This window comes from Psammomys obesus, unplaced genomic scaffold, assembly GCF_907164565.1.
Source record: "Psammomys obesus unplaced genomic scaffold, mPsaObe1.curated_primary_1811, whole genome shotgun sequence".
NCBI classification, from domain to species: domain Eukaryota; kingdom Metazoa; phylum Chordata; class Mammalia; order Rodentia; family Muridae; genus Psammomys; species Psammomys obesus.
Genome location: NW_026596064.1, coordinates 1444892 through 1454623, shown reverse-complemented (window position 1 = coordinate 1454623; position 9732 = coordinate 1444892). Strand labels below are relative to the sequence as shown.

The following is a 9732-nucleotide window of genomic DNA, read 5'->3' as shown; positions in this document are numbered from 1 at the left end:
CCAGCTTGAGGTTCCCCAGGCTCTTAGTAACCTCAGTCCCTTTGATGGACATTCCCAGTGTTCTGTATGGAACCTAGATATGACACCCAACTGCTATCCAACCTGTTCCCTAAGTCCCTGCCAGCTCCCAGTGTCAGGAAGACTCTGGGCCCAGGGCTCCTCTCTTCCCTTCTACTTTCTGATCTTTCTCCTCTGGCGCCCACTCGGGGCTCTGGCCACACAGAGCCTACCTCAAGCCCAAAGACTGAAAAACAGGATGTTTTAATAAATACAAAAAATCTCTAATAAGGACTCTGCTCAGCTCAGGGGCAGCAGGAATGGTGTGAGGAAACCCTTGGTGCTGAGTGAGGATAAATTAAAAATCCCAAGAAGCCAGTGGTGTTCTGTATAGAAGAAAAGAGTTAGGTTTCTAGGACAGAGGCCAAAAGAAAAACTGGGCAGGAGTTCTCATGGATATGGCCTTGGCCCATCAGTCTTTCCCCTTGCAGAGTTGTGGTTCCCAGAGGTAGTGGAGGAGAGAAGCAGAACAGAGGCGCTAAAGGCACTGGGATTCCCACAGGAGAGTCGGGGTCCTCAGCACTGCTCCTTCTCCCAGCTCAGGCCCATCCTCTTGGTCATGTGGCCTTCTGGATGCTCCCTAGGAGCTCTCATCTTCTTTCTCCAGCTCTAGAAGTGTTTTAGTCTCAGAGGCTGCTGAAGACAGAAGGGGAGTGAATGTTGAAGGAGATGGGGAACTGGCTAGCCTGGAGGAAGACATGGGAGGCCGGGCAAAACATTTCTGCTCCAGTCCCAGAAAGGCCCAAATTGTCTAAGCAAGTCAGCACACCTGCAGAATCTTAGTGTAGCTGCTAAATTCCCCTGAGCTTCAGAAGTCTCATTTGTAAAGAAATGGCAGTAAGCGAGAAGTCTGGAAGGGCAGGCTGGGATCGCACTTATGAACTGACTCATGGTTCCCATCTCCGTGGGGGCCCCTCCCTCCCAGGCATCATACAGCCAGCCCACAGCAGCTGCCTTCACTTACACCTTTGGGTTGTGCAGCGGGAACAGCATTTACTCTCCTTCCCTGAGCCGCAGGACAGTGACCCCGAACAATCATCCCGCTCACAGTGGGGCACCCCTGCCTGGTGCAGGATGGAGAGATACTGAGGCACTGTATCATGGGACAGTGTAGTCCCTCTTCAGAAAAAGCCATCTCCAGGACTCTCCCTGAGAAGCTTTCCCTCTCCCAGGCCAGGCACATACTGCCCACCTCACACAAGTCCCCACTTACCCCACATCTGCAGGTAATACAGCTCATCTCCCCAAAGGGGGGCACTGATGGGTGCCAGCTCTGATTCTCTGGGAACCACTGCCCAGCAAAGCGACACCCCCGAGGCCCGTCAGCCTGCATGGGTCTCAGCTTGGCATGGGTCCCTGACCCTACTGTTAGGAAATGAAAGACAAAGTCAGTCCAGAAGGGTCAGCTAATTTTAACTTCTCTTTGAATCACTATCACCTAATAGTTTGTAGTTCTTAATAGGTGATAAACTTGGATGGATAGATGAGAGACAGATGAGTGAGTAGAAGCATGGATTACAGATGGGGTGGATAAATGATGATGGATGAGTGGATGGATGGGTGGATAAATGGTGATGGATGGGTGGGTAGGTGGAGGGCTGGGTGCTTAGATGGGTGATTGGTTGGTTTTTGGGTTGAGTGGATGGATAGATGGTTGGGTGAGTGGATGGATTACAGATGAAGTGAACAGATGATAAGGGATGGATGGGTGGATAGATGGATGGATGGATATATTGGTGGATGGGTGGGTGGGTGTAGATGAATGGGTGGATGGACAGTGGGTAGATTACAAATGGGGTGGATAGATTAATGGATGGATGGATGGGTGCATGGATGGGTGGATAGATACATGGATAGATGGTAGGTGGCTGGGTAGATGGATGGCTGGATAGGTAGATGGGCAGCTGGTTGATGGGACTGGAGCTCCAATCACTGCATACATGTATGTCCTTTCCACAGTTTTTGAGGCGCTAGCTCCAGGGTGCACATGAGCAGTGCTTGGTAAGTGAGAAGTATCTGAGAAGCTTCTTTTCCATCTTCATCATGCACCCCTCCACACGGGGCTGGGGCCTACCCAACCCTAAGGGTGAGGCCTCAATGACCAGGCCTCTCACCTGGACACTGTTTGCAGCAGTCGGTGGGGTTGGCGCGGACAGGCTGAGCACAGGCCAGGCGAGGACACTGCACCTTCTCACAGTGCACCTCTCCAGTGGCCCCCTGTGGGGACCCATCGAGAGAGGGTGTCAGGCAGAGGGGCACACGGTCCTCATACTACTTTCTCTCTCCTTTCCCCACCTTGAGTGAAATGTGTGTGTGGCCTTTCACTCAGAGGCCTGGGCTTGCTTTATATGCCTGAACTCAACCATCGTTGTATCTCATGAGGTACCGTGCCGCATTTGTACGCAGGAGAGGAAAGGGGAGCATAGGGAAGGTCAGAAGGCACCAAGGATCGCGTGAAGCCAGTCAGCTTTTTAGCCTCTCCTACAGGAAACCTGCTCTCAAACCCAAGGGACTGCCGCTCACAATAGCATCCTGAGGCCTCCCCACCAAGGACAGGCTTGCTCTCCAGGCAGCCCCCTCCCTCTAGGCCCCGGATGGGTTACCAGAGAAGACTGTGTAGTCTCACCTTGCAGGTGCAGACAGCACACTTAATTAAGCCAAAGGGAGGCACGACCGGGTGCCATCGGGTACCCGCCGCCCTCCAGCTCCGGTCGCCATCAAAATAGCAGCCTGGCGGGGAAGAGCACCAGCTGCCATCTGGACTGGTCTTGCCAGCAGGGCCCACAATCCAGCCTCAGCCCAGTCCCACACTAGCCTAAGCCAAGAACCAAAAGGCACTGAAGAGGACTGTCAGGTGTGCTGAGTCTGTGCACCTCAGCCGCCCCCATACACACACTCTGCTGCCCTCTTTTTTTTCCTTTGTTTTTCTTTCTTTTTCTTTTTCTCTCTCTCTTTTTTTTTCTTTTTTGGAGGGGGAGGATTCAAGACAGGGTTTCTCTGTGTAGCCCTGGCTGTCCTGAAACTTGCTCTGTAAACCAGGCTAGCCTCGAACTCGCTGAGATCCCCCTGCCTCTGCCTCCCCTGGTACTCTGTTGTCCTTTTGCTCCAACCCAACAGCTTCTTTGGCTCTCCCCACTCCTGGACCCACCCTCCTAGCTCACCCTCTCCTGGCTCCACATTTGGTAGCCTAGCAAGGACTCTGCTCCGTTGTTTCTCTGTGGAGACAAAGAAAGGGTGAGGCAGAAAGTGGCCTCCTGCTTCCCTCCCTAAAGCACTCCTTGCCCATGGCTGCCCCTCCACTACCTTTCCTCCCCTGCAGGACATTCACCTGGACACACAGGACAGCACTGGTCCAGTACCTGCACCGGGTGGGGACAGCTTGGTGGTGGGCATATTACAGGATCGCAGATCACTGTTCGTCTCTGTAGAGAGGGGCCAAGGCTTTGAGGGTGTGCTGGGCCCCTTGCCCCAGACCCTGTAGCTGACTGCATCTTACCCAGACATCCTACCTGGCAGGTGCAGAGTGAGCAGAGTGGATCATAGTTGGGTGCCCAGCGAGCCCCGTGGGGACGCTGCTGCCCCTCGAAGAAGCATGTGTTAGGGTCTAGGAGCCTCCTGGGGTTGCTATGTTTGGCTGGTCCTGGGGCTTCAGCGGGCTGCATGGTTGAGGTAGCTGCCTCTCCATTTGAAGCCAGGGACAACCGCACTTCCTCTGCAGCCAGGCGCAGACCTCCCGTCTCACACTGACTGGTGATGTGCACCTGGGAAGAGAGAGAAACTGAGGCCCGGCTGGGGCTCCCCTTCGCATGTCTATCACCCACGGCTGGTGGATGCCAGGAATGCCCAGGCAGAGGCTACTCCCTTTGGTGCTGCAAAGCTGGAGCGGGAGCCACCCTCCGTATGCAGCCGTGTGGCTTCATGTTTATCACTAGCAAGCATTTAATGCTATCACCTTCAGGCTCGGCGAGCGCAAGCAAGTGCACCGGCCCCACATACCTGCCCACGGAGTTCCCCTCTGGGGCTACTCTTGGTGGTGACCAATAGGGAGGCAGTGCCCTGCGCCAGGTGCCGCAGCAGCACGGGCTCCAGGTCTTTTACAACTCCCTGAGCCTGCAGACAGACCAAGACAGGGACGGGAAAGAGGCTTTAGGGATCTGTATCATCTCTATTTCATGTGTATGAGCATTTTGCCTGGGGCCCGCAGAGGCCAGAAGGAGGCATTGAATTCCTTATTGCTGGAGTTACAAATGGTTATGAGCTATGGAGTGGGTGCTGGGAACCGAAACTGGGTCCTCCACAAGAGCAGCCACAGTGCTGGGCCACCTCTCCAGCCCCACAAGGCACTTTAGAACAAATCCTACCATCCTCAATTCGCAGAAACAGACCCAAGAGATTAAGGTCTCTAAGATGGCCTTTCATAACAGAGGATTATCTCTGAGGCCAGGTCTTTCTGACTCCAAGTCCACAGCAGCACACACCATTAAGGGCATGTTGTCCATCCCTCCCACTTCTTTAGAGCCTTGGGGCCTCTGTCCTAGGGATCATTTAGAACACAGGACACAGAAAAGAAAATGCATAATCGAGGCTGAGTCAGATTTACACCTAGACCCGTCTGACACCTATGGCCATGGCTGCTTCATAATACCAGGCTGCCTGCCCTCCACACCCCAACCAAAGGCTCACACAGCCCTTCAAGCTAAAAAGCAGAAAAAAATTCAAGCTTTCTTCCTCTCTCTAAGGCCTTACCTCTGAGCCATAGAATCCCTTCAGCAGCCGCTGGGGCCCCGGCATCCCAGGAGGCCCGAGGAGGTGGGCGGTGACAGTGCCTTGCTCTGAGCCCCCAAGCCCAGCCAGCAGAATCTCATAGTGTAAGTGGCAATGCGTATCCAGGAAGAGCCAGGCATGCCCTGCTGCCTGGCTCCGCACAGGGGGCAGCACTAGGGCCCCCGCCAGGGGCACAGGCAGTCCTGAGTCCAAACAGATGAGAGGTAACAAGTGAGACTGTGCTGTTCCTCTCAGCCTGCCCCGTCTCAGACCCAGGGCCTGGGCAGCAGCAAGTCTTAGGTTCCTTGTACAATGGCAGCAGGAAGGGCTAGCCAGCAACAGCCAAGCTATGCATCCCCACCTCTCTAAAGTGCCAACCAGAACCCAGACAGAGGAAGACACACGAGGCTCTGGCTCTCTGACACTCTTCCCTAGATGCTTGGGTGGCAGGTCAGAGGACACAGAAGGACACTCACGGTCATAGCGGGCACTGTGTCCACTGTAGGATAGTGCAGTCACATGTCCCCGAAGCTCTCCCTCCGGGAAGTCCTTGGTGGCAATATTCAGGAACAGCTCGTTCTGCAGCAACATGTGAGCCCCTCGGGCGCCCAGCCCAGAGCAGATACCCTCGACCTAGGGGTTAGAGAAGGATGAGCCCTCTCAGCTTTCAGATTCCAAGCCCTTTCCATGTTTTACGCCTCCACGACACACATATATCTTTCCTCATGCCAATAACGCTGGCCAAGAGAACTTTGTAGGTCAAGTTTCAAAGCCTTCCTCTGCCACTTCCTAGACACACAACAACGCTTGAAGAGTTACTTATCTCTGAGCATTTACTTCCTCACCTATCAAAGGGTACTAATTCAAAAGAAGTCAAAAGAAACACATGAGCAAGGCAACCTGTTCCATGCCTGACACAAAAGACCCCTGAGTAGCAATCTGTCCTATCACGTGGCCTATAGCACTGTTCTCCCTGACTGGTGTCTGCTATTCAACTGTGAGCTTGCTGAGAACGAGGACAGGGTCCGAGCCTAAGGTTCACTAAAGTGTGTCGGATGAATAAAGGACTCGTTGAGAGAACCCGTGAGTGTGTGAACAGTACCACACACCCCTAATCAACCAACCTGGCTTCCCGCAGCCCATGTATTGGCAGCCCTGGCACAACTCTGCCTGGAGCCCTCACCATGTGTCCTCCCAGCTGAAGTCCAGCCATGTGGCACAGGACAGTGCGCTGGTCCTTCCGCTGAGGCTTGGTCTCCAGTGTCGTGGCCACCACCTCGCTACCTGTACCTACCACTTGCACCTAGTGGGCAGGGTCGGAGGAGGGCAATTGGATTGCCAGCCAAGAACTAGGGCCTTTCCCATTGCAGGTCAGGGCCCTGCCCTGCTGCCCTCCCTACCTCCTCCAGCCTTCTGACCCTTACCTGATAGATCAGAGATCCATTCCCTAGCAGAATGAAGCTGGCTGAGCCAGCAGCACCCGTCTGGACTGGGATCAGGGCATCGGCCCCACAAAGGACGCTTTGAAGGACTGCAGGGGGCAAGACAGGTTGGCAGCAGGCTTGCCCACACCCAGAACCCCAGGGGACTCTCCCACATCCATTTTGGCCTATCCTTCAGCACATGGTTGTGCTTCTGAGTTGTGCGTACCCGCAGCGCCAAGCCCCACCTTGCCTCACCATCACAGCTCTGCCTGGCAGTAATGTATCCGCTGATGCGTAGCTCTGGCCCGTCTGCCCCCTCGAGGGCCACCTGCAGCTCCCCCAGCACCAGCCAGTCCATCTCTTGCTCTGTAAGGCTGGGCAGCACCTCAGCAAAACCTGGCTCCTGGGAACAGAGCAGAAGGCGATGGGCAACAGCAAGCGGCCCGAGCAGGCGGCAGCGAGATCCAGGCCTTCCCATACCTGAGCTGAGGTGTTGGCCTGGAGCTCTCGAAGCAGCTGTCCCTGGTGGAGAATCTGAAGCTTCAGGGGGACCTGAGCTGGTTCTGCAAGGGCTGCACGTGTGAGCATCTCTGAAAGACAGGCGCCCTCCCTGTGCCCTCACCTACTTCTTCCCCAATACCTACCTCCATTGCTGGGGCCCAGAAGACCCCGGAAGAGCAGCAGAAAATGTAAGGAGTCTTCCGTGTCGCTGAGGGCAAGCAGGGCTATGCCTCCCACACCCCGCTGCTGCGGGTCTTCCAGGGTCAGGATGGCACTGAAGGTCTCTGGGGAATGACAGCCATGAGGAGATCCTCTCTTCAGTCCACCCACCCCTGGGATAGAGAAGGCTCGGCTCCTTATATCCGAGAACTGCTCACTCCCTCTACCTGCTGTGAGAGCCCCTTGCCAAATGAGAGGCCCCCAGACTTCTCCTGAAGGATGAGTAGGGGTCACGAGGGCTACATGCAGCTGCTCTGCCCTCAGGAGCCTCACAGACAGCCGAGGTACTGCCCTCCACACCCCGCAGACCTAGAGGGAAGGGCAGTCAGTAGGCAGGACAAGCCAGCTAAGGGACCTGAGGAAGGAGTATGGAAGGGAAACCCCAGACCCTCCTAAGAAGGACCCAGGAGCCTGGAGTTTAAGTCCAGGCTTACCGCTTACTAGCCTAATGACCTTAAACAAATCACATTCCGCTATTCTGAGCCTCAGTTCCCTCCTCTTTAAAATGGGCATCATCATCCCGCGGCCTTTCTCCCACTGGGCCGTTGTGAGGACCAAAGGAGGCAATGCAAAGCATGCTCTCAGCCAGTGCCCGCTTTGGATAAGCACTCCTAAATGGCATCATCTCACCAGGCCATCCTGGGTGGGGGCTGCAGAGTGCTCGAACAGGATGTTGCCCGTGGGATCTGTGAACCGAACTCTGCTGGGGCGGTCCAGACTGTGAAGACAGGTCCAGTGAGACCGGATCTAGAACCTACAGGTTCCTCTTTTCTGGAGAGTTAACTACTCTCCAGTCCCTGCTCTTTCCCCGGTCTCACCGCTGGTAGGAGATAGAGAAGCGTAAACTTGAGCGCAGCAGAGAGACTCGGGCACGAGCTACCGCCTGCGACCTCGGTCCTGTCAGCAACGCCACGAAGTCTTCAAGAAGAGAAGAAGACTGTCAACCCTTGCCGCCGGCCCCGAACGCCACCCAGCCCACCGCCACCCCAGCCTACCCGTGTGGCCGTCAGCACGTGTCCGCTCCCCAGCGCCAGGTTCCCCTCGGTCGCTGTAACTGCGGTGCTCCGGGTCCCTTGGATACTCGAAGACTAGGCCAGCGGGCTGTCCCTCTAGAGTGCTGCGCTCTACATCATAAGGACCGCTGGCTTCAGTAGGGCACCCAGAGGACCAGTCCGCCTCCGCGATCCAAGCCCCACGGAACCCAGCGCTGGAGCCATCCACTACCCTCCCTAACGCGGGGCAGGCACGGCGGGCCTCACCCTGCGGGCAGGTCTGGCAGCAGTGTCCTGGCAGCTGGCGCGGCTGCCTGCAGGCCAGGGTGGGGCACTGGGGTTTGATGTTCTTGCAGCTGACCTTGCCAGGGCCCCTCCCACGGCGAGCCCACTGAGGCTGAGGGCAGAGAACACAGGAAAATGAAGTGAGTGCAACCATCAGACCCCTCGGCTGGAGCCAGTCAACTCTACTATTTACAAGTTACACCGCCCCGACAAGTTTCTTAACTCCTCTGAGCCCTGGCGTCCCTGTCTGCAAAGCAGGGCTAATAATGTCATTTCTCTAGCAAGGTTGTAACGGGAGGTGGGGGGGGGGGGGAGCTGGCTGAAAGCCAGTCGCAGAGCGGACGATCAATAACTGTCAACACGGCAGACTTGAAAGGGGTTTCCTCCGATGAGGACCAGCCTTCCCCCGAGCATCTTCGAGTCTGCTACGGCTCCGGGACGCCAGCGTCCCGCTACCCTCTGGGGTAAGGCAGGCAGCCGCGGTATCCACTCACCGCTTCACAGGCGCACAGCACGCAGCGCATCACCCCAAAAGGCTCCCCCAGGTCCGGGTGCCACGTCTCGTCCAAGGCATAGACCTTCCCGCCGAAGGAGCAGCCTGTGGGGACGGGCTTGGCTGGCGGCCGCTGTCCGGTGGCTCGTGCCGTAATGCCTGCTCCGGGCTCTGCCCGCCAGGCCTAGGGTCCCTTGGCACCGTGCGCCTCGCCACCTCTGCTCACCCCTCCCGCCCTCCCGCTGCGCCGAGCCACCTGCGCCCGGGGCCCTCTCCCGGTGGGTGCAGACTTGCCCCGAGCCAGACTCCCCTCCCGCGCCTCCCTCTGGCGCCCACCTACCTGCCGCTTCCCGAAGGGGCAGCGGCGTCTCCTTCTCGGGACGGATGGGCAGCGTTGGGGTCTCAGGGCCAGTGCCACCGGCCCGGCGCCAGCCGAGCAGCAGCAGCCCGAGGAGCAGCCGCGGGGCCGGCGGGGCCGGGAGGCTCGGCATGACGCGGAGCGGACAGCTGGGGAGGCGGGCGGGAGGAGGGAGCAGGAGAGGGAGTAGGGCCGGACCGGAGGCGGGCCGGCGGGAGGGGGCCGGGGGCAGGAGGGGGCCGGTGGCGAGGGGCTCGTCTCGCAGTCGCCGAGTCCGCTCCCGGCCGGGCGGGGCGGGAGAGCGCGGGCGGCTAGGCGCTGACCCGGGCCGTACGCCGCTCTAGTGCCCTAGGCGCCGACTCTGGCCCGTTTTATGCCCGCGCCAGGCGTCCCGGCCCGGGGCCTCCTCCTCAACAAAACGGGCGCGGCGGCGACTCCACAAGGAGCCCGCCTGAGCCCGGGGGGTCCGGCCCAGCAGCAGCGGCCGGATCGCGAGTGGGGGAGGGGGACAGGCTGGGACCCGGCAGGGGAGGAGGGAGGGACTGGAGGAGGGGGGAGCCAAGTGGGCAGGGGGAAGGGAGGAACCAGGGGGCGCAAAGAGGGGGAGGAGAGGCGGGCCTCGACACCCCCCACACACAC

At 57.9% G+C, this 9732-nt stretch overlaps 1 protein-coding gene across 3 annotated transcripts; it reads right to left on the bottom strand.

Annotated features, from left to right (window-relative positions):
• Positions 1–242: 242 nt before the first annotated feature.
• Positions 243–9234, bottom strand: Chrd (chordin). Of its 3 annotated transcripts, none has more exons than XM_055625101.1 (23): positions 9076–9234; positions 8737–8840; positions 8225–8354; positions 7961–8089; positions 7784–7883; positions 7596–7683; positions 7133–7274; positions 6890–7030; positions 6726–6808; positions 6501–6648; positions 6246–6352; positions 6005–6124; positions 5298–5454; positions 4804–5024; positions 4054–4167; positions 3567–3818; positions 3386–3479; positions 3219–3272; positions 2684–2787; positions 2172–2274; positions 1271–1422; positions 1022–1121; positions 243–693 (listed from the first exon to the last, which is right to left on the bottom strand). In XM_055625101.1, the coding sequence occupies exons 1-23, from the start codon at positions 9224–9226 to the stop codon at positions 638–640; spliced, it is 2850 nt and encodes a 949-aa protein (XP_055481076.1). In that variant the 5' UTR covers positions 9227–9234; the 3' UTR covers positions 243–637. The 3 variants fall into 3 exon arrangements, with proteins under 3 accessions (XP_055481076.1, XP_055481077.1, XP_055481078.1); XM_055625102.1 differs by having other exon boundaries at positions 243–690; XM_055625103.1 differs by lacking the exons at positions 243–693; positions 1022–1121; positions 1271–1422; positions 2172–2274; positions 2684–2787 and adding an exon at positions 2830–2872.
• Positions 9235–9732: the final 498 nt, after the last annotated feature.

Bases quoted from the DNA above. Each gene is read 5' to 3' on its own strand.
- Chrd (XM_055625101.1), bottom strand. From the start codon at position 9,226: ATGCCGAGCCTCCCGGCCCCGCCGGCCCCGCGGCTGCTCCTCGGGCTG. The intron at 7,684-7,783 runs GTGAGACCGGGG...CTGTCTTCACAG, and splicing joins TTCTCTATCTCCTACCAGCG to TCTGGACCGCCCCAGCAGAG. The intron at 3,480-3,566 runs GTAGGATGTCTG...CCCTCTCTACAG, and splicing joins GCTCACTCTGCACCTGCCAG to AGACGAACAGTGATCTGCGA.